Below are 24,322 nucleotides of genomic sequence, written 5' to 3'. Positions count from 1 at the left end.
GGCGTCTGGCGCACAGGAACAACCTGGTCAGACATACATTTTAGGAGCTGCTTCTGTGCCAGCACAACTTTGTAAATGCTCTGATTACCTCCCATAAATATTGGAAACGAGCTTCACGTTCTTTAGGTAAACGTTCCTTTCTCAAGTGTCTTTTCTTCCGATGACAGGCTTCTGGTAAAAATTGAGCAGTCCTGTGCCTCCAGCTCCATCTTCTGCTTCGTCTGCAGATCAGAGGTGACTTGGAAGCCGATTCGGCCCCACCCTGCTGCCTGGCCACGCCTGCCACCCAGGAGCAGAGCCCACAGCTTGGAGCGGAGGGGGCAGTTTTTGAGCTTTTGTCACTAGCACATCTCCACTGGAGTGGAGTAGTTAGTGCCGGGACGTCTTTAATGCTCAGCCAGTGTGCTCGTTGACTCCCTAATTGCAAGTGGCCCTCCGCACAGGGAGCTGTGCCGATGATCTGTGTTGGCAGCACAGTGTTTCTCAGTAAGAAGTGGATTTTATGTCATGACATGATTCACAATAAGAATAAGTATTACCCTGTGACCCAGGGTCTCACCAGGCAGAAGCTTCTTGAGACAGGCTCGACCCCCCCTCTTGTACTCCACAGCCCAGGGTTTGAAAAGCATTGTCCCAGAGGCACTTACAGAGATGGAAGCAGAGGTGCGGCCATGGTCTGTACTCACACAGCGCGGGCTAGGGGGAAAGACGAAGGGAGGCATGTGGACGTGTCGTGTCATGGGGAATCTGGGCTGGGGTTCAACACTGCCATCCCCAAGCCCGTGAGAATGTATTATTCTAAAGCTAGTTTTCACTTTGCCTTTACTTATTTGAGTTGACAATGTCGATGTCCTTAACGATTCTTGTGGAGACTATGGTCATGTAACAATACGTACTCTGTGTCAGGACGTTACACAGACTCCACATAGTTTAATGTTTGCACCACCCCATGAGGCGAGTTTTATTATTCATAATAGTAAAAACTCAGATTGTGCTCTGTCCGTGTCCTGCTCTGCCATGTGGCTGAGGAAACAGCCTGACATTCTCCGTGGAGTCAGCCATTTCCTGTGACATCAGACCCTATCTCCTTCATGTTTCTTGGTCCCCCTTTTCTCCCCAGAGCAAGCTAGTGGCTCCAGGAAGGTTTTGCTTTCCTTGAAAAGATGGGTTCCAGTGGGTGAGAAGGCGCTGGGACTCTCTCAGTGGTGGGAGCGGGTGACCTCCAGGCTGCTGCAGAGAAGTCGCTGCCCCAGTGGGACGGGTGGCTCCAGGGACTGCCACCGAGCTCAACTCGTGCTGGTGCTCCAAGAGAACTGTCTGCATGACACTGAGTTTGGGGAGCTGGGGGCTGCCCCACTCCCTGCTGCTCTGGACCCTGAACCACAAACTCGTATTTCCTCCACACGTCACTGTGAGCTGTCATTCTCTCCTGCAGAAACCCCGTGCCTAGTTACTGAGCACATCAGGACCCAGAGTCAGGGAACTGCTAAATTAGGGAATGAACATCTCTTACTAATGCACGTTTTTACTTATGAGGGAATATTCATTATGGGATTTCTTAAAATAGCAGGAGTTTCTATATCATGTTTAAAAGAGCATTAGGTTTACCCGAATTCTATATTCTGCTCTAGGGCCCCTCGGCATAACTTCTGGAGATGCCTGAGCCATGACCATAAGTTGAAGTGGATGAGACCTAAGAGTGCTTCCTTTTCCAAAATCCTATAATTCTATTCAAATGTAAAAACGTAGCTCAGTGTGCAACATAGTTCATCACACCGTCTTATACTGTTGGATTCAAAAAGTATTGTCACGTGCTAGGAACACACCTGATAGAGCAGCCTGTGCCCCCAGGACAAGAGCATGTGCCCGTGCTCCAGGCCAGCAGAGGCAGCTCTGGGACCTCCCTCTCTACCGCAGTTGCACTGGGGGACACACAAAAGATGGCAGGTTTTTTTTTTTTTTTTTTTTTTCTGTTTGACCATATTTTTACCTTTTGAGAGGAAGGGGAGATTTATTTGTCAGCAGCATGTTTTGCTGAACACTAAGCTAAATTCTAAGGGGAAATGCAAATAAAAAAGTCTCGCCCTTGGAACTGTTAGAATGAGGTGAAGACGACAAGATAAACACAAGAGAACTGCAGAGAACACGCTCAGCACGCGGCGCGTAGTTGCCGTGTGCTCATGAGTAGCAGCTGCCCAGCGGGGCATACAGGTGCTGTGAAATGCTAGGACGTTTGGGGCGTTGCGTGTCTGGGGGTTCCTCGGGGCTGTCTGAAAAAAGGAGATGAGGCAGACCCCACAGGGTTTTCCCCTCCCTTCCCCGAAGCTGCAGGAAGTTGAGAATAAGGGGTTGGCAAATCCGGGCTCACGGTGCGTGCCCCGGGCCGCGCTTGTTTGTGTGATATGGTTTTTCTGGAGCGTGGCGGTGCTCGCAGTTGATGTGTAGCTGTGGGGGCATTTTTCGGCTGTGGCGAGGGAGTTGGGAGCAGGGACAGAGCCCGTGTGGCCTGGTACAGGGCCGTTGACCCTTGGCCCTTGCAGGAAGCTAGCTGCCTGGGCTCCCGTTGCTTCTTCATGTAAACACAGAGCAAACACGTGCACAGTAAATATTTTCTGGCTAGGGTCTCGCAGACTAACAGATTTCAGGGGAGCTGGGTGTGAGCATGTCTCTGCACTTATTCCCAATTATTTTTATCATTTTTAATGGAGCTCTTAACAGCTCACAGTCCTTTGGCATCCTTTACCACAACTGTTTAATTTCTTACTTTATGTGTGTGTGAGTCTTTAAAACAAACGCGGAAATCCCTTGTTTTGACTTCATTTTCTCACCACATCCGTTGTAGCCCTCTGGCTTCATGTGCTTTGGGAACCTAAAACGCAACTGGGTCTCAATACTAAATCCATAGCTTTTTTTTTAAGTTTGTGTGGGACATTATGCACGCGCATAAATATCTATCTCTATATATTTTTGCTTCAGTGGAATGAAAATGCGCATCACAGACTGTATTTAGATGTTTCCTGTAGCCGCCTGCAGTCAAGGACCGTGCACAGTGCTCAGCTTTCTTGGTTGCTTGTGTGCTAACTGATCAAACAATTGATTTTTCCCATTTTACATTTTTAGAATCAGAAGACTATTTCCTCAAGTAAGCTTGTAATATAATTCCATGATTTGCAGTTGAAATCTTTGCTCATATTTTAATTTTCAGAGTAATGTTATGCTTTCTGAACGAAGTACAAAGTGTATTGAATGAAATGAGCTGAAATAGCTTCCTTTTATATATATATATATATATATATATATATATATATGCAAAATGGAGATTTCTTAAAACAGAAAATGAGTAACTTGCTTTTGAATAATACACTGATTTTTTGTTGTTTAAAATTACTTTGTGGTTAAGTATGGAAATAAATATTACTTTCATATTATTCTGCACACTTTTAGCTGAAATGTGGAGTCTACTTTTACTCTGTGCACTTTCTTTTAGATCAGGAATTTTAAGGCTACCCGAGTTATTGTTTTAATAATAAATTCCAGTGTTTTTCAAAATGTTCTCTTATTTCTTTTAAAATGACATGTGGACAATCCATTCTTCTTTGATCGTATGTCTACATTTATAAATACTCTCTGAATACTGCACACATTTTCTACCCCTACCGTGATCCCCAACCATGTGGAGTTTGCTTGTGCCTTTCTTAGAGAAGTCATATTTGGAGACAATCGCGTTTACCTGGTAATTATCAGTGCACGTTGACCTTCTGATGCACATGGGGTGGGGGCAGAGAAAGGAGGAAGAGGGAGGGTGACATGAAGCGTGACATGAGCCCTCCTCTGCCCCAGACACCGAACAGTCCACTTCTGAGGCCTGGCCGGGCCACGGGCTGGTGTCTGCAGATGCAGAGATGGCTGTCATCTCCCTCGCTGGCCTGTGGAGAAGGCTCTAGGGCCAAGCTCATGGACTCCAGAATCTTGCTTGCTCAGAGGTGGTCAAAGACCAGCGGCATCAGCGTCCCTGCCAGCTGATCAGAAACACAGAGTCTCCGGCCCTGCCCAGACCTGCTGGACGTCCCAAATCTGCATGCATCTGAAGCTGTGGGATACCCTCATCTAGGTCTTCACTTTCCCAGAGTGGCCATGCAGCAGAGTCACCTTTGGAGCTTCTGAAACACTATGAGGTCGTGGTCCCAGCCCCTGAAGATATTGATTCAGTAGATCTGGGCTGATTCTGCTGCCCAGCCAGGTGTGGGACCCACTGGTCTGAAATGGATCATCCCCCGTTGGCTGAAGGGATGTTAGAAGGTGAAGTACCCGAGGTATGTGTCTGGACGTCCGCAGCTGGCTTGCATCACGTAGTCCAGCCTGCAGTGAGCCTCACCTTCTGTGAGACTCCATCCTGGGTGGGCATTTCCTTCCTGAAGAGCCCGTGGGGCCCTGCAGGCCCCAGGACCGCATGCCAGTGCTGTCTGCAGCTCCCGCGCCCGTGCCTGGATCTTTGCAGGCAGTCGAGCCACCCGGCCTCCATTCCTTGCTCTTCCAGTTCCCATGGAAACAGATTGCAGGAAACTGGGCACAGTGCTATCTTTACCCTGCTTTTGGCATCTGAGGTCTGTTTCCATGGGAACTAGAAGGGAAGGGACAGTAGTGAAGTAGCTAGGCTAGGCTGCTTTAAAATTTCAACGGCAGCCTCTGTCCATACTGTAAAACCTGCTCTGTCCAAGTTCACCTCTAGGCCAGGTGCCCGTGCTGCTCCACATGTAGCCAGGACTCACCTGTAGGGCAGGCAGGTGGAAAAGGAGGGAAAAGAGAGAGCTCTTAGAACACCTGGAAAATGCCAGTGATCCCCTTTTTCTCCAGGAAGGCATTTTTAGGTGTTGGTATATGTTATTTAAATACCGTCTTGAGCTATTATTTCTTGTGTGGTTTTATTGAACATAATAACATGTTTTTATTCAAAGGAAGTGAGGAGATGAGTCATTTCAACAGGAGTGATTTCTCCAACATGGGGTCCCTACGGTTAGACAGTGTGCAGGAAGTAGTCACTGACTCTGTGCACTGCGTGAAAATGAGGGCTGAGTGGGTGAAAGGGGGCTGGGGTAGTGGGGGCAGGTGGATGCCGAGTCAGATGGCAGCTTTGGTCAGTGATAAGGAAAAAGTAAAACCCACCTGATGTTGACCTATTTAAGGAATCATTTGAAGATGAAATGTTACATTATAATCTAGACAGGCCCTAGATGTAATTCTTTAGCGTTCAGCCACGGTGTGGCATTCATTGGGACTGATCACGAAACTTTGTTTTTCCTTTCCCCTGTGCTTCTGGAGCCCCATCTGCAGAGGAAGAGACAGGTTCAGAGAGGCTACGTAACATGTCTGTGAAGCAGAGCTGGCATTCTAACCCGGTCTGTCTGACCCCACAGCCACGTGCCCCTCTGAGCACCGTGCCTGCATGGAGTGAGCAACTGTGCCAGTGCCCAGGGGAGATGCAGAGCCCCAGCCTCAGACCCTGCCCCACAGCCCTATCATTCCCCTAACCACCCCGCCCCCTGCTTGTGGTCATTGGTCTTGTGTATTTTCCTAGTTCAAATGTAATTATCAATATATTTAGTTTTTAAGTCAAAATGCACAAAATGTAGTTTTGGTGATCGTGGCGGGATATTTGGGATATTTAAGAAACACTGGCCTGGAGAGTGTGGTAGTGAAAAGTGGTAAGAGCCTATTTCCCGTGAGGGATGAAGTCAGGTCCCCGTTCCTGCCACCTGGCAGAGGTGCACACACTTCGCCAGACCACAGGAAGGTGGGGACGGGGCGATGTCACATTGCAGTGAAGACCCCTGCCTGTCCCCGCACCCCTAGCCCTGGCCTCTATTACTGAATTCTCCGCTGCAGAGCAGGGGCTACAAGAAGTAAGTTCCTGCTTGTCAACTCCAGAGGGGAAGGAAATAAAGAAGGGCTCAATTTTGAGAGGGAAAGAGGAAGAACTAAAGACAATGACTTTAAATTTGGAGGGAGTCAGCTGATAGTCTGGCAAGGTCCGGGGGACACTCAGATCATGACAGGCCTCTCAGACACTGTGTGGCTAACACAAGCAGCAATTTCAGGTTCCACATTTGGTAGCTAGAATTTCCTCTTGCTTCTGGAGCCCTGCAGCTTCTTTGGTGTATCCCAGGACTTCTCTCACATGGAAGACAGACAGATTTCCTCAGCATGTGGTGTGCATAGGTCTCTTTTGCTGGGTTGAGTTTCTGTAGCCACTGATCAGTGTCTCTAACGTCCAGCAAACTCAGCAAACATGGCCGCAGGTGCCTCAGGAGGTGCTCTGGTCACACCAGTCTCTGGAGGGCCACTTCTGTGTCACTGCTGCGGCTGGTAAGTGGCACACGCGGTACCTGCCTGTGGTGGTTTCCTGTGAGTAACCCTCGTCTGCTTTTGCTGTGCGAGAGCACATGCACGGGCCTTTGTTGCCAAGGCAGCAGAAACTGGTCTAATGAACTCTTTCTGTTTGGCCAGAGGCCTCTGGAACATGCAGTGTGGGGTCTGTGTCATCCCATTAGCCAAATACCAGGAGCCCCCTCCTCCCCAAATCCTCTGCCCTCTGCAGTGGCTGCTCCTCAGGACAGATGCACCGTCACAGCACTGCTCACCAGCCTTCCAGGCAGACCTGAGACTTGGTCTGTGTCTCCCTGACATGCATGGTGTTGGGGCTGCTTGACCAGCAGCGTGGTGTGCTAGGCCCTTGTAGAGGCAGCACTCGTCACCATGTGTAATGTCCCATGGGAGCTCATTTGTCACACTCTTTGGCCTGGTTGCTGCCAGTGACATCAGTGCTGGGGCCAACCTCAGACAGTAACATTTTGTGTGATGTCCTCTAGACATCTGCTGAATGTTCATCTCCTTGGATTTCTGAGATCAGATTACGTTGTTCCACCAACAATGACTGACTGGGCTAAATGACTAGTTTCCAGAATTTTGTATGCCTCCAATGATCACTTTGTTGGTTGAATTCCAAGTCATTCTTGGAAGGCTAATCTTGAGATTCTCTTTTAGATCTTAAATGAGAACCTATGGTTTCTCCCAGGTGATCGTAGAGCTGTAAGCTTCCTGGGATGGTGCGTGGTTAATTGTGTGCCATGTCTTCTGGTTGCTTTGAGTGAGAGAAGCAGCAGAGTAGTTGTGTGGAAGTCTAAGTTCTAAGAGGATATGGAAGGGTCTGGGGCTGGGTCTGGGTCTGCTCTGCGACAATAGGAACCTCCTCCTCTCTCCAGAGGTAAGCAAGACTTCTGTCTTTTGTCTTACTGTACATGTTCAGGCAGTAAGGAATATTTCTGCCAGAGTAGAAACTGCTAAACAGCCCTAAGAGGTCAGAGCCTCACAGGCGCAGGTGTCAGGAGGTGCCCACCAGGCTTGCTCGCAGCTACACGTCTCCTCCCACATCCATCCCAGACAACACAGACTTTTCTTTGGAAATATCTAAGCAAAATACTGTTGGTGTACTTCTGTCCACCACAACCCACCTCAAACTGGATATTGAGTTGTAAAAATTATAAAGTGGGAAGTTTTTCTTCTTCCTAAAGGAACATATTTCTCAGAAAACAAGCGTGAGCAAACAAGGCAGAACTACTTAATGAGAGTCTAGGTGTCCCTCGTGTTTTGACTAAGGCTGATGTGGAGCTGATCTGGAGCTTCACAGCAAGGAAAGTCTAGGAAGGCTTTGCTAATGCCAGCCACTGAAGTTATGCAGATCGTTCGTTTCTGTAAGGAACGTTGGCTCTTTTATTGCTGGTCAGTTTTATCAGCTTGCAGAGTGTTGGTGGTTCCACTCCAGCCGCCGGGTGTGTGCAGGAGCATGGGGCCGGGGAGTCGGTGGCATGTCCTGTCCGCAGTCTCATTCTGGCCCGCGGGAGTGTGAGAAGTGCTTGCGGAGGACTGAGAGACAGCACTTCAGAAGGGACAAGCCACCAGGGAGAAGAATGGGAGGAAGGCAGGCTGCACCCGGAGGTTCTTTTCTCACAAGTGGTGTAAACCTTGGTTAAATTTGTTTGTTCCCTTCTATGGATGCTTTTAGAATCTGATACTTCGGTATGAAAACATGAAAAAAAAAAAAAAAAGACAAATGACTATCAAAAGAGTCTGTCTTTTTCCTTTTACAGGCAAGTTTCTTTCATGTCACTTTTTCTCTTCTACTGTTCTACATTTCATACCAAATACCTTGCCCACACGTTTCCTCTAATTTTGTAACTTTCCCTGTTTCGCTCAGTTGTTAATTTTAGCTGACATGGAATGATTTTGAGCTTTGATTTTTATCTGTTGAGACCTTTTTCACATCAAGAGAAATCAGTTGAGGAACCATGAGATAAAATTCCATGTTGTGTCTATTAGGTCAGATAAGCACCGGGAGGATGGGGCAGGGCATGTCCCCAGACATGGCCATCAGTCATCTGTGAGGTGAGTTGTATTAGTTATAGAAACTGCAACTTCTTTAGCACTTATCAGATGCCAGTGTTTTATGAGTTTTCTCACTAAATGCACAGTAACTCCATGGGGCAGAGCCATGGCTACTTCTGTTTTGCAGCCGGAGTCACACATGGCCTGGAATGAAGTGATCTGACTCAGAGCTGCGGTTTTGTCCTCCGGTCTGTTTGTATGTAAGGCTCCATTCAAGCACATTCTAAGTGGCATCGGGTCGGCACTGCCTGTGCTCCAAGCTCCTGGCCCGAGCTCCCCACCTGGGCTCCAGAGTCTGCATGCCCCTGTGGGCGGCACCTAGGTTCCTCGTGCCACTGCTGCAGGACAGGGCAGTAGGGTGAGGAGGAGGTGGGTGGCTGAGGCTCAGCAGTGATTCAGTGCAGTACTGCCAGCGTGCCCGTGTCTTGTCTGAGGGTGTCAGGAGACGCTGGCCAATAGCACCTGCACAGACGGTGCGACACGTTACATGGGCATGTGGGCAGAGCTTGCTTCATTGTACCACTCTGTATTCTCAGCCCCTAAAATAACTTCTGGTAGGGTGATGACCTCACAGGTAGCTGTCCAAATACTGGATGAGAGAATGCAGCTCTGTTGGCATCCTGCAGGCCAGAGAGCAGGGAGTGTTGTGGGCCAGCACAGGCATCCCGCAGGAGCCACAAGGAGTGGCCTGCAAGGCAGACAGAAGTCATTTTGTAGAAGCAGCTTGTTGGTGCGTGTTTCCTCCAGCTCCCACCCAGCTGTGAGACGGCTCCCCACCCTCTGCCATACTCAGCCCGGGCAGTCCTCTTCCTGTTTGCCTGTCATGCCACGTTAAGCTGACTTTATCTAGAGCACCCAGAGGCCACACCCCAGCCTGGCCGCCTGTGACTTCACAGCTGGCCTGTGACTCACACAGAGCTGCAAGTGATGGGGTCACCATCCCCCATGCAGCCGCCCTTGCTCCATGGCATCCCTGATCAATTGTGGTGTCAGAAGTGAGCTCAGACCAGGTTGGGCCACCTTTGATGCACGTTTGCTGGGGGTTGTCTGCCTCTGTGCCAACCAAGCCTTTCCTGTCCCCTTGTGTGTCTTGGTGCTGCAGGCATGGCTGGCAGGGCTTCCCTGCCCTGTCCTGGGCTCTGCAGGCGCTCCCTGTGTGGCCTCTCCCTGTGGGCAGTTTGCATGTGCAGCAGAATGAAGAGCTTGGCTGGACCCAGACACCTGGCGCTGGCCTTGCCCAGCACTCTCCTTCAACGGCCCCTCTCCTCTGCACCCCCGGGGCCCCTCCACAGGAGTGCTCGACGATGACTCATGTGGCTTCCTCCAGTCCTGGGTCATACGAGTCCATAATTATGGCTCAGTTGTTCATTAAGGACCGCTGTCCTACTTATTTATTTTGGGGTAAACCTTCTCCAACTTGTTTGAGTAGATCCTCAGATTGTAGACCTTCAGGCTTTTTTTCAAGTGCTGTATTTGCTAAGGTGACATCTTAAAGGATGTTCTAACATAATTGCTGCTTTTCCTGTTTGTAGCGTGTGTTTGTATTTGAATCAGATGTTTTGGATTTTGTACTTGCTTCCTGAATTGGTGAGGCACTATGATGACATCGTTCTGCAGAAATAACCAGAGCCCAGAGAGCTACCCAGGGCTAAGATGGCTTTGAGGTTGTGTTACAGAAGCTACAAAGTATTTTACACACCCCACTCACAGAAATGAAAAGTAGCTTGAAGGAGTCATAGCAGCCCAGCTCAGCCTCCCCTTCTGCAGGCTGCCTGCTTCTGCTCGTTCTGACTGGTGCTCCTGGGCAGATTTTCTGTGTGGTACACTGTATCCTTTTCATGCATGCTTGTCCTGTATCCCTCAACCACAGACACGGCTGTGGCCACTGGGGAGCATTGATTGGCAGGGACCTCAGTTTTCACCTCCTCACGTGAAGAAATGGGCACTGGACAGGCTGAGGGATTTGACCAAGTCCTGCAAGGGGCCCAGAAGCCCGGGGTGGGATGCTGCAGGCTCTCTGCCACAGCTACCCTGGGGCCAGGGCTGTGTCTTGTCTTAGGTCTCCTCTTTCTGCTGTTAGGCTATTAGGAAGTCTTGAGACTAACAGCCTGTGTCAGTGTCTGAGCTGTCTGTGCACGAGGGTTGAGGCATTTGTGCAGGGAGTGTGACACTTGCGTCCAGCTCAGGTCGGAAGCAGCTCCCCTGGCTCTTTTCTCCACTTTTTCTCAGCGGCCTTTGGCACTTTGAAGTGAAATGAACCAGCCAGGAGGATGAGCTGCGTGGTGAGCAGTGCAGTGTAACTCTCAAGCGTATTCATTTTATTTTTTAAACCTTGCGGCAGTGCCTCAGTGACCAGGGTGAGCACTCTCTGCACTCCTCTGTTCCATCTCCTGGCACTTTGCTAGTGGGTAGAGTGGCCAGGGACCACCATGCACAGGCTGGGGCGTGGCCACTGGGCCAGCTGTCACCTCGGTAACCAACACTTCACCTGCAGAAGAGCCTGTCCACGGAGAGGACATCAGACGGGAGCTGCAGCGCCCACTCTTCACGCACTTCCATGGTTCTGAATGTTACTTGATTTTGAAGAAAAGGTGGATTGCCTTCTCTGTGGGCTGTGGCCTCTGTGCCCTGTGAGACCCTCGTGTTTCCTGAATTGAATATCTATTTTTACAGTGTATTTTTAGGAAAGCAGCGATATGAATGCAGTTAAGTTTTCATTCCCAAATGATTCCTAGGAGGACTGAGTTTCACATAAGTTTTTACATATAAGAGGTAAGGCAAACATGCTCTACAACTTATTGGTTAGGTTTTGTGACTGTTCATGTTTTAAAAATTGTCCCTCCCTGTGGGGTGTTTTTCCGTTTGATGTGCTCTATTTCCTTAGTAACCGTTGCTGTTATGGGAGGGACTAATGACATTTTTCAAGTGCAATATTGAATTAATTTATTTCCTGGTTCGTCCTGCCTGTCTTTCCAGTGTAAACAGAACATCTGTGCATGCGTGTGTGTGCTCGCGTGTGTGTCGTGTGTGCACGACAGCGTGATGGTGGCGTGCTGGACGCAGAGGCTGGGCTCCTGAATGTGTGGCCCAGGATGCCTCTGTGAGCTTGCGTTTTGGGTGAGTTACCTCTGTCCCTCGTTATTCCTCCCTCTTCTATCACCCTGACTTTCCTGATTGGAGTGTTGGTAAGTTTAAGGCATTAGGTTTAGGGAGTTTTTGCTGAGTCTCATAAGTTGTGTGGGAGGAACCGTGGCAGGCAGAGTGGGGGGGCGGCACGTGGCCTGGGTCTCTGCCCCGTAGTCGGGGCTCAGCTCTTTAGCCTGTGCAGGCTAGAGCTTTCCCTCTGCCGTTGGAGGGGAATTGAAGCCATGACCTGTCAGGGCTCTCCTGGGTATGTCCTGTGAAGCGTGGGGGCAGGCAGATCATCACTTAATCACCATCTCATCTCGACTTGTGGGTGATCCGAGACCCCCGCCAGTGAGGGGAGCCACCCCATGCGGAGCTGAGCAGCAGCCTTGTGGCCCAGGGAGTGCCACCTGGCAGTTCCCGGCATGCGGGGATCACCGTGGAGGTGTTCACTGAGCCCTCTCTGTGCGCCCCTTGCGCTTGTGCTGGGTACAGGACTGAGGGAAGCTTCATGCATCTGCCTCCATTCGCTCACCCATCATTCTGAAAACACGTGTTGACTGAGTGTCACCCGGCACCAGGCCATGTCACACGTGCCGAGGAGAAGTGGAGAATCAACCTCGTGGCACAGGCTAGTGGCAGAGGTGGGGTGTTAGATGACTGGAGGGCTCCGAGTTTAGTCTGGGGGATGAGCAGAGAGGCATCTTTGAGGAGGTGGTGTGAGCCGAGTCTGGAGGGTTGAGCTGCAAGTCATCAGCGGGGACACACGCGGGCGGAAGTGAGAAGGGGCCGGGGTACAAGGCACCGATGGTGCAGCTTCTCCCCCATCCTAATTTCTAGGTGTTTGCTCCACAGATGTTTAGCTTGGCCATGCAGGTGCTGGCTGGTTGGTCAGTGAAAGCAGATGTACCATTGAGGACAGGGCCTTGTGCCTCCTCTTCTAAGAGAGGGCTGGCCACTGAGGGCTTCTCTGGGCCCCGATCACCTACTTCTGTCTTGCCTGACACTTGCTTACCGAGCACTGTGAGGTCTTGGCTCATTTTGGGTGGTCAGTGTCCCTCATTGAGCAGAACAAAGACTGCAGGTCCTGGGACCCTGTGCCTCTTTGTCGTATATTTCTAGAAAGAGTATCTTATCTGTGGTGTTAGCAATTAGGAAAAAAACATTTTATAGCACTTACGGTTTCGTTTTAACTTGAAAATTGTATATGAGAAGACTCAGAGTGTGTGCAGGGATATGCAGATTATCCACTAACGAGCTCACACAGTTGTGTCTCTCTTGCCTTTGTTGGGAACCGCACACATCATGCCCTGATAATGCTGGTCAGGACCACGCCTGAGCCCTCAAGAGGAGTGTGCACACTTGTCAGCAGATAATGTCTCCTGGAAGTCAGGTTAAGAATTGGTGGTGGGGGGCGGGCAGTGGTAAAGACAGGAGAAGAAAACGTGCAAGTCAGTTGTTTCTTCTGTTCCCATCCACACTAGCCTTAGCCTTTCCGTAGGCATCTGAAATGTGGGATATATGATAAGTGTTTTTGAGTTGATGTTTTGACAAATAATAATTGCGTGTATTTATGGAGTACGGTGTGGTCTTTTGATATATGTGTGCCTTGTAGAATGATTTGGTGACGCTCAGTAATATATTCATCACTTCACCAACTTACCCGTTTTTCATGGTGACAACACTTAAGATCTATTCTTACAGCTATTTTGAAATGTACACCGCATTATTACTCACATGCGGTCACTGACACTTACTCCTCCTACCTGAAACTTTGTGTCCCTTGATCAACATCTCCCCTTTCCCTCTGCCTCCCGTCCCTTTCACGCCCAGCCTCTGGGAACCTCCTTTCTACTCCCTGTTTCTAGGAAATTGACTTCTTGAGTTTCTGTGTCAGTGAAATCATGCAGTATTTGTCTTTCTGTGCCTGACTTATTTCACTTAACATAATACCTTCTAGGTTCATCCGTGTTCTTGCAAATGACAGAAGTTCCTTCCTTTTTTACAGCTGTATAGTATTCCATGGTGTGAACATAGCACATCTTCTCTATCTATTCATCTGCTGATGGACACTGAGCTTAATTCCATATCTTGGCTACTGTGAATGATGCTGAAATGAACACGGGAGTGCAGATAGCTCTTTGACCTACCCATTTCAATTCCTTTGGAACCGCTGGGTTGATGGTCATTCTATTCTTCGTTTTTTGAGGAATCTCTGTAAAATGGCTGCACTAATTGACATTTCCAATGACAGTGTACCAGGGTGCTCTTTCCCCACATCCTCAGCAGCACTTCTCATCTTCTGTCTCCTAGATAATTACCATTCTAACAGGTATGAGGTCATATATCATTATGGCTTTTATTTGCATTTCCCTAGTGATTAGAGATGTTGAGCAATTTTCATATATCTGTTGGCCATGTGTATGTCTCCTTTTGGGAAATGTCTGTTCAGATTCTTTGTTCATTTTTAATGGAGTTCCTTTTTTTTTTTTTCTTGCCATTGAGTTGTTTGAGTTCCTTGCATATTAGCCCTTTGTTAGACATGTGGCTTGCAAATATTTTCTCCCAATCTCTCTGTTATTTCCTTATGATAATTGGATTTTTTTAAAAAGGTAAGGTAGCATAACTTTTGCAATGAAACAAAATAAAATAAACAGTAAAAGTACAATAAAATAACAACTACAGCAGAACCTCACCTCAGTTTGGTTTTCTCTAGGAGTTTAGCAAAAGAGTACAAATAAGGTCTAGCATTTCTGTGCATGGAAAAGCATCATAGAAAAGGGCAGAGAAAAATCAAGGTTTTGGAGCAGTGGGCTTTTGTTTTTATGTGGCAGGATAAATTCCATTTTCTAAAAGTGATGACTCTAGTGCACTAGATTAGTTTACTTTAGAAGTTGGTGTAGGGCTTAGGGATGCTGATACTGTATGCGTTGGTCATTTTTAGATGGAATGTCTAAATTCAGAGAAAAAATGTTTTCTCATACTTTCAAGCACCTCAAAACCACCATTTACATAAATAATTTATTTTTTAATTAAAATAAAATTATACCTATTCATTAAACTTAAGGACTTCTACTTGGCAGCACCTTGTTAACTGGGATTGTCACGGTGCACACACGAGGGTGTGATAACTCAACTTCTTAATACACTTAAAGTACCTCATTAATCTGTAAGGTCTTCCTCATTATTAGTCTATATCGGTGATGTTTTACTTCATCACTGTGTCTATGGACACGAGGTTTTTAACAGAGGGCTCCTCTGTTATGTGCTGTATTTTCTCAAGTTCTTTTCTGTTGTTTGATTGTGAAAATGATGAGTAAGTTCTGTTTTCTAAAAATAGGTTGTAAGTGGATCAGGATGAAGTGATAACGAGCAAAGGCTCCTCTCCCTGTTCCTGGAGATTGGCTTTCAGGATTCTGTTCTAAAAGTCTGGTCCTTTGGGCTGCTAACATTCCTATATAACATAACAACATTAAAATGTCTGAAAAGTGTTTTATAAAACACCTTTATCATTTGTAATATATGGAGCGGTTTACAGATGAAGTTTGCTTTTCTTTTCCACTCATTAGAAAATTAATATGGGCCTTTATTTTCTCTCATAAGAGTCACTATTTGAAACCTCCCCTGCCCGGGGCTGATTTTCCTTCCTGCGGAGCTGCACAGCCCTCCTGAGGCCTCGGGGGCCAGCCTGGGACAGGGCTCTTCTGCAGGGTGTGTGCGAGCTCACCCGGCATAGGACGTTTGAGCATTGTGGGCTTTGTAGCTGTTCTTGGGGGCTCAGAGGAGCGGATGCTGTGATGCTCTGGGGGTGCAGGGGCTGCTCCCCAGGCCTCTCACAGCCCCCTGGCTCCCACAGTGGGGTAACGGGTCAGCTCTGGGTGGTCTTTTCTCTTTGGCTTCTGTATGTCTGTCGATTTTATTGGCTCTGTGGGTCATCAGGAGAGTGATCTCTTTCTTTCTCGTTGCAGCCCCTGGAGCAGGATTCCTGGGGAGCAGCTGTTGGCTCCCACTGAGGCCAGGCAGGATGCTGGCTGTGGCGTGGCCAGGCAGGCCCTCGCGCTGAGGAGCAGTGGTGGCAGTGGACAGCAACTCCCCTCCCGGCTTGCCATGGCCTCAGCACTCTGGCTGGATGGCTGATGGCACGGGCCACCTGAGCATGGGCCAAGCCATGAACGTGTGCCAGCTGAGATGGAAGTGACCTGAGGCCTGGCCGGGCCGTCTCCTCACCACAGGACAGCAGAGTGCCACAGCACGGGCTTGTGTGGGAGCAGTATGCCGGAGGCTGGTCTCCAGGCCACGCATGCTGTCACAGGTGAGCTCCCTCCCTGCACTGATGCCACGGGCCGAGCACTCTGACTGCCACCCGCAGCCCGGTCTCAGGCCGCTGTGGTGACTGGTTCTGCAGAACTGTAGTGCTTTTCCTTCCCTCTGAACAGGAATTTGAAGTGTTGGATGTGTTGTGACTCTGCTTTTGTTGAGTGATGGGAGCCGCGTCATGTCCTGCAGTGTGTGTGGAGCCCCTCCCAGGCCCTGATCTCTGAGGAGATATGTCACTTGTGGAGCCATGTGTGGGGAAGACTCTCTGAGGGAAAGATTCGTTGCTGACGAGCAGCCTCTTCCTGGCTTCCCTGGTTTTCGTCCTCAGGTAGCTCATGTGTGGTGGTGGTGGTGGCTGTCATGGCAGGGCAGGAGCTTGGGGGGGCGGGATGTCACAGCCCTGTGCCCGCGTGTGTGGCAGGAGCCGCCAGCCTGCTGTGCCAGGTGCGGGGGCTGCTGGACTTGCCTCCTGACTCCTCGTCTGGTTCATGAACATCGCAGGAAGCTATTGAGTCCTTCTGGCTGATGGCTTCTTATTCACAGGCTGGGGACTGTGGTGTTGAGGAACCTCATGTAGGGAAAACATTTTTTTTTCATAAAAAGAGGGTTTTTTATTTTGTTTTATTTTTTAATTAGAAGGAAAGATGGTAGAAAAAGTCATGAGAAGTGGCCACGTTCTCCGGCCCTGTGAGTCCTACCAATTTGCAGCTTTTCAAAGTTTGTAGAGAGAGCAGGTTGGGCTATTGGGGGGTCTGGAGGGAGGGCTGAGGCTCGGGCTTGGGCCACTGGCCCTGGAGCAGGGTTGCCTTGACCAAGTGGCTGCAGCGCCAGGCGGGTCCCTCATGCCCCCTGCACTGCCCTTCGCTTGCGTGAGGGAGTCGAGCTGCAGGCCTCTCTGGGGCCGCCTGCGGAGGTTCCTGCCTGGGACCCCTGGCGTCCACCCATGTAACACGTAGCCTCGTCCTGGCGTGTCCTGGCCACTGGAGATGGCTCGAGGGCTGTGTGGATGTAGATGCAGAAGAGCAGGCACCCCAGTCTCCTGCCTCACCCTGCAGCCTGCCCACCCGCTACCCCGTTTCCTGGGCTGTCACCTGCTCTAGGGGAGGGCAGCCACATGGCTCCTTTGGGACGAAGCCCTTTCCTCCACAGCTGGAGGTGTGTGTGAAGAAGCTCTCAAGAGCAGTTCTAAGAGGAAGAGGAAGCGAGAATAGAGACAGAGGAGGATGGGATGGAAAGGACTGAGGACGAGCAGCACAGGGCTCAGAGCTCAGGCCTTCCCAGCCCAGGGAGGTACCTGGCTTGCCTGTTACCACCCAGGGTGAAAGCTCCTGCAATGGTTGCCTCTTGGCTCCTGGGGCCCCAGCCATCTGCCTGTGTGCCTTGTCAGCCCTGTGGGGGGACCTACTGCAGGGTGCAGGTGGCAGGGCATCCACACAGAGGCCAGGGTCCTGCGCAGTCATCTCGCCCCCTGAGCCTGGCACAAGCCCGCTGTGGTGCGTGCTAGGTGGCCACGTCTGGTCCTCCCCACTTTTGGGGGCCCTCACAGCTCTTCTGTCCAAGGGAAAGGAAGCCCAGGCCCACCTGAGGCTGCTGGGAATAGTGAGAATCCCTGGGTCCTGCCTGGAGGATTCTTCATGTGCTGAGGCCTGCGTGAATGGCAGCTGCCGCTGGGACAACCACGCAGCTCTCACGGAGGCCCAGGCCCACGTCACCCCACCCATTGGCTCACGGCCACTCTCCCACTGCTCCTCCCCTGCTTACAGTTCTTTAAAGTCTTATTTTATTTTTGTTGACAAGTAAGTATATATATTTATGGGGCACCATGTGATATTTTCATACATGTCTGCGGTGTGGAATGATCGGACCAGGCCATATGCATCACCCCACACATTTATCATTTCTTTGTGGTGGGAAGATGTAAATTCTTCTTTTCTAGGCCATGCCTTCATGGTTTTCCCGTGAACTCCGCTTCCTCATCAGGCAGCCTCTTCCCAGCTGTGCAGCCTGCCTGGACCATAATCGCACTGGTGGCAGCAGCGAGGTGGTAACCGTGGCTGATACTTCAGAGGACTCGTGGTGTGCTGGGTGCTGTGGGCATTACCTGGCTTCCTCTGTCAGTCTTCACAGTGGCTCTGAGGCTGGTGTCATGGTGAGGGTGTGGCTGGACCGTGGCTGGATGGTGCCAGAGGCCTTTCCAAATCTTTTGGGGTGTGTGGGCCTTGGCTGCATGCTGGGCTGCCTGGGCCTCGCCCTCAGAGATTGGGATTGAATTGGCCTTGGCATCACCTAGACCTGCTAAATCAGGACCTTCAACCCAACGAGGTTCCAGGAGCTTGGTGCACATTGAAGTCTGGGAAGCGCTGAAAGCCAGTACTGTACAGAGAGCAGTTTAGAGAGAGGCCAAGGGTGGGTTGAGAGAGCTGATTCCCGGAGAGGGACTGCCTTGTACCGTTTCTTCAGAGGGACGACCCAAGTAACTGATCTGCCCATTCCAAGGCGGCTGTCAAGTGTCGCATGTTATTTATTGCAGCCGGCACATGAGTACCTGCAGGGCGAGGGCTCCAGCTTCCCTCTCACTCTCAGTGGTAAAGTAGAGGAGGTGTGAGTACCTGGCCTTCTCTTGAGGTGGGTCTGTGAACTCGGCTCATCATTTTTATTCTTTGTCTGCTCTTCTCGTCTTTACTTGGCCACACAGTTTGTAGAAGTTGCCTATGGTGCAGGTGCCCGTGCAGCTGGCGAAGCTGTGGGGTTAGGAGGTGGGTAGCAGGCTGGTGCACAGCCCCTTGGTTGGTTTGCTGTTCTTAAGTTTTTCAATTTCACTCTTTTCTTATTCCAGGGCAACTAAAGATGCTAACATCTTAGTGTTTGGAATTGAAGACAGTAATTTTGCTGATTTTCTGTGCTAATGGAAGGGAGTTTTGCCTAAGATATCACAAGTGGTGAAGTGGCGGAGGCATTTTTCTTTAGCTTTAAATCTTGTTTTAGGGCAAGGTAAAAGTCACCATACTTCCACTTGGAGAGATCATCACTTTCTATTTTGTGTTCCAATTCTCTTGGGAGGCAGCGCAGGATTCCTATTTAAGAAGGGATTAAGGCTGCAATCTGGCTGCAGAAGTCCTGTCATGAAGCCATGTCTGCATGACAGGCCCAGTGCATGTCTGCCGCCTGCGAAATAACCACGACAGTAGTGGGAGCCTGGAAGAGCCTCGCCCCCCACGCCACGCAGGCCCTTCTGTGTGGTCAGAAGTCTGCTCTCGTGTCTTGCTTCCTGGGTAAACGTAGGTATGCCCACATAGATGTGTATTACGGATGTAACTTCCTAAGTATGATTTTCTTAGGCTAATCCTTGCGTACAGGAATTGATACATTGCTTTTCATTTTCTCAGCACATATAATTTAGAAATAATCTTAGTCATTTAGATACTATTTTATAACAAAAATTAATTTTTTATCTTTTACAAGTAACATTTGGTCATTGTAAGGAAATTTGGAAAGCATAAAAAAGCCAAAAGAAGGAAAATAACTAACCCTATGCAGTGCTGCCATGTGAAGTCTTTCACTGTTAGCATTTTGACTTACGTTCTTTCAGTCTTTTCTCCTGTGCAAATTTCTTCTTACAGTACTGTGTTCATAATATATATTCACTTTTATAACCTGATCATTCCCTTTTAACCTTATGAGCATTTTCTTTATAAATATGATTTTAAATTGCTGCATAATAATATTCTTTTATGTACACATGTTTGAATTTTAAAATTGTGTTTCTGTTGCTGGATAGTGCAGTTTTCGACAGTTTTCACCCTTATAAATAATGCTTTGATAAACACCTTTGTCCGTAAAAGCTCTTCTGTATTTTCGATTATTTCCTTAGAATAAATTCCCAGAAGCAGAATTATTGGGTCCAAAGAGGTGAACTTTATTAAGGCTTATGATTGAATTTCCAAAGGGATTGGTTGATCCTAACGTTTGAGACTGTGCTGAACTGGGTTTCTGTGAGCTGCCAGTTGCCTGTTCACACTGGATGTGTTCAGAACCAGGGGACTGCTGTGCGGTGGCATGGCCCTGGCCTGCCTTACCATGCGTGTTTGGGAGGCTCTTTGTGACATGCTGCTGTCCGGGCTACTTGAGTACTGTGTGTTATGCTGATCACCTAATGTCCAGCATCCTAAGCTGACTGTTGGTGTTCTTCTGGGCAATCTTTCTGCCTGGCTATGGTCCACTGAGGCAGTGACATTGGTGACTAGACTCCTGGTGCCTCTGGGCAGAGGGAGATGGCAACCCTTCCTGGCGGGATCAGTCAGACCTCCATCCAGAGTATGCTAAAAGTGGTGGAGATTGCACCTGAGGTCTGTACTATTGAGTGACTTGGAAAGCATCGTGCTTGGGTTATCACCGTGCACATCCTGAAGAGGTTGCTTGTTTGAGATTCTGTCTCCTCCCTGCCCTGATGCTGGCCTTAGATACTGCAAGGGTTTGCACTGTTAATGTTCTTAGGCTCTTCAAGTCATTTCAATGTTAGGAAAAACATTTAACCTCAGATAACTAAGTAAATGAAGTAAATTCCTGCAGAATTTATAGCAAATCTTCTCGTGAAAAGGATAATCAGATCAAATTATTAAATAAATGAAGATTATTTTCCTCACGGAGGAGAAGAAGGGTGAGAGGTGATTTAGTTGTCTCTGGTAACCAGCTTTTCTTAGCTATTAATGGCCAAAGAGGGAGGATTACTTACCTCGTTAGCTGGAACGCCCGCCTGTTTCCTGCCACGTGCACCCTGAGTGGGTGGGTGTGGCCTTAGCAGAGGTGCACAGGAGCCCCAGGAATGCAGGAGCAGCGCTGTTCCTGGGCTCGGGACAGCCCGGTCCCACCTCTCTGACCTTCAGCTCATGACTGATTGCTCGGTTTCAAGGCTGTGCCTGTGTGCTGACCGTGCATGACCCTAGGCCACACTTTCCAAAGCTGCCTGGAGAATGCCTGTTTTAGCAGATATTGAGAGCTGTTTCTCCATAAAAGGGGTGGGAGTAGATTCATGGCCAAATTGTAGAAGAAGAAATTTACACCAATTTCTTTACTGTAGAACATTTCCATGGCTTTAGTATGGGACTGTGCAATATTGAGGTCTCAAACGGGCAGGTAGTGAGTGAGCAGCATTTCCCAAGTGACAGGACTTTGGGGATGTTTCAGAAAGGGTGACATGGAGGGGCACTTGTGGCACCCTCATGGCTTCATCCTCCTTCCTGCTGCAGCTTGGTGTCTGTGCCCCTGTGCTAGTGCAGCAGTCCCTCAGCAGAGCTGCTTTTATTGAGCAAATATTTGTCGAGCTCCTGCCAGGCATATGTAAAATGCTGCAGATGGAAAACAAGACAGGCTTTTCCTGCCTCCATTCACATCCCCATCTAGTTCTGCTCTTTTAATATTCTTTAAAGAACGACTTCAGTTTTAACTTTCCCTTGCCTCAAAACTTTCCGTGGCTTCTTCCTGCTTATTAAAAGGAGGCCAGCCTCCTCAGCCTGGAGTTCAAGACCCCCAGTGGTGGATGGTGCAGTTCTCTTGCTGTGACCAGAGTTTTGAACACACCAGACCACCTGCCCATAACCAGGTAGTTTCTGCCTTTTTCTAACCTTGATGCTTTTGCTAATCTTTCTCATCTCCTTTGGTCTCTCCTTCTGCCATCTTCCTCTCCATCTTCAGGATCTGTCTCAGGTCCACGAAATCTTCTGTGATGTGCATGGGAGAAGCTTGGACAGTCTCCCTACTTGCAGTTTAGTAGATGTGGAAATGATTGATAGTGGCTTTTTGTAAAATCTCGGATGCCCTTGCCTGAGGGAGGTTCTGTCACTGAGAACCACCAGCACATACTTTGCCGTGTGTGCTCACTTTTTACGTTGCACTATTTAGGCTGGCATCTGGTCCTCAGTTATAAACTAACCTTAATTAATTACATTGTTTCTGTGTGTAAATAATATACAGTTTGCTTAGTTATTCCAATAAGCCCTGCATGCATCTCTATTTTCTTCCCTATGAACAAACCATTCTACAGTGTTTCTAGAGACTTCCTGCTGTGCCAAATGTGAATATCTTCTTTTTTAGAGGCATTGCAGCAGCCTCATGTCTGAGGAGCATAAGTATCATTTTAAAATAAGGACAAGAAATACTTCTAGTGTTACCTGGAAGTGTATTTGTTTTAAGGTTGCTTAAATATGTACAACATAAAGATAGTTACAAACACCTTGTTTTTATAGCTCTTAAATAGCTAACACATCAAAACAAATTAAATATAAAAATTATAAAGTCAGAAACATTCCAGTTAATCTTCAGTCCGACAGACGAGTTTGTTTTGCTGAAACCTGCATTTCCCAGCTCTTCTGTGTCTGGTGCGATCACCCCACAGGCGAGTAGAAGTGCTGGTGCGTACTCAGTGCTGGGCGTCGGTGCATCCGCAGTGGTCAGGACTGGTTTGAATGCTGGTTCCACCATCAGGTATGTCTCAGTCTTGATTTAAGATGAATCACCCGTTGCTGAATATCCAGGATCAAGAAGACCTACAAATCTTACTACGTTCTTTGAAAAATGTTGGCTTTTGTCCGTTGTATTTCTGAAACTTGGATGTTACTGTCACCCCTGAAATGGAGCCATTTAGCACTGGAGAAATCAGAGTTGTGCAGACTGCTTCCACACATAGCCTCTTATATTTTCTTTCTTGGGTCTTAGCTTCTTGGTACATTGGTGTGCAGATGTTTCTAGAACCCTTCGTGTTGGGTTCTCTTGTGCCCACTGTTGCAGGTCAGAGAGGGTGTGGCTTCCAGCAGAAGCAGCTAGTCTTGGTTAGTCCCTCCCCACAAAGTATCAGCATGACCCATGCCATCCATTGGTGTGACTGGACAGTGTCATGTGCTGCTGTGGGAGCATGGGCCACACAGGCTGAGGACTCTTCTTGGCCTAGGTGCACTGTCCGTGGGAATCTCCAGCATGTGCTTCCTCTTGTGCTCATCATGTCCCATCTGCTAGGGTTTCTGTCTGTGCACATGAGTCATTTAACCTGCCTGTGCTTGGAAGGTGGTTTATCCTCCAGCATCTCCATGCAGTTGTCACAGGTCAAGGGTCATCAGACAGCCCTGGGTCATGTCATGGGTCTGTGTCTACTATTTCAGGACGTTATGTTTAAATACAAAAACCCAGAAACAGGGATAGTAGGAAAGGAGCATGCCTGGTGTCCTGGGCAGGAGCCGACGGCAGCCCCCACTGCCAGGAAGCAGGCAAGGAACACACCTAGAGTCCTAGGCAGGAGCTGAGGGCAGCCCCCTCCACCAGGAAGCAGGGAAAGAGCATGCTAAAAACACCACTTCCATGTGGGTAGCCCACCACAGCCACTGCCACAAAAGTGGCAGATGTCACAGCAGCAGCCACAGCCACCATGCAGGTGGCCTGACAGACACTTGACTGCATTGACACAAGGAGAGTTACCAACAGAGACCAGAAAAAAGAAGAGGATGTCTCTCTCCTCAAAGCCCACTCCAGACTAACAGAAGCAGCAACTGCTCTACCAGGTAACCAGACATCAACATAGAGATACCAGCAATATGAAAACCCAAGAAAATATCACTCCACCAAAAGAATACAGTGATTCTCTGATACCAGACCCCATAAAGCAGGAAACCCTCGATATGACTGAAAAGGAATTCTAAGAAACAATCTTAAGGAAACTCACTGAGATATGAGAAGATTAAGACAACATAATGAAATGAGAAAAAAAAATCCAGGATATGAAGGAAGAAATTTACAAAGAGATTAATACCTTAAAAAATAATGTAGAAGAACTCATGGAACTGAAAGATTTACTCAGTGAAATAAAACAACACAATTGGTAGCTTAAGTATTAGGCTGGAACAACCAGAAGACAGAATTTCTAATCTTGAAGATAGTCTTTCAGAATAACCCAGGCAGACCAAAGGAAAAAAAAAAAAAAAAAAGGAAACATAACTTAAAAAGTGAAGAAAATCTAAGAGAGCTAGCAGACAACCTTAAACATTTGAGTCATGGGTGTCCCAGAAGGTGAGGAGAAAGGAAAAGGCATGGAAAACTTCCCAGGTATAGGGAGAGACACAGACCTTCAGATCCAGGAGGCTCAAAGATCCCCAAACAGATTCAAGACACACAGTCAAACTGGCAAAGCTCAAAGACAAAGAGAGAATCTTAAAAGAGTCAAGAGAAAAGCATCAAGTCACCTAGAAGGGCGCCCCTACCAGACTCACAGCAGGCTTCTCAACAGAAACTCTACAGCCAAAAGAAAATGGGATGATACATTCAAAACACTAAAATAAAGAAACCTGCCAGCCAAGAATACTATACTCGACAAGGCTATCCTTCAGAAATGAGGGGAAAATAGTGTATTTTCCAGACTGAGAATAGCTGTGGGAGTGCACCACCATGCAATCAGCCC

The 24,322-nt window shown here is 48.5% G+C and overlaps 1 protein-coding gene across 1 annotated transcript in view; it reads left to right on the top strand.

Moving 5' to 3' along the window:
- The window catches only part of LDLRAD4 (low density lipoprotein receptor class A domain containing 4), a 421,760-nt gene that overhangs the window by 144,366 nt on the left and 253,072 nt on the right, over positions 1 to 24,322 (top strand). The window contains exon 2 of the mRNA XM_063076831.1: positions 15,534 to 15,877. Within this exon, the coding sequence (XP_062932901.1) occupies positions 15,838 to 15,877 (40 nt within the window). The 5' untranslated portion in view covers positions 15,534 to 15,837. The remainder of the gene's footprint in view (positions 1 to 15,533; positions 15,878 to 24,322) is intronic.

Source organism: Cynocephalus volans, chromosome 13 (assembly GCF_027409185.1).
Source record: "Cynocephalus volans isolate mCynVol1 chromosome 13, mCynVol1.pri, whole genome shotgun sequence".
In the NCBI taxonomy this organism is placed as follows: Eukaryota; Metazoa; Chordata; class Mammalia; order Dermoptera; family Cynocephalidae; genus Cynocephalus; species Cynocephalus volans.
Note: the sequence above shows the minus strand (reverse complement) of the source record. Positions and strands in the feature narration are given on the sequence as shown.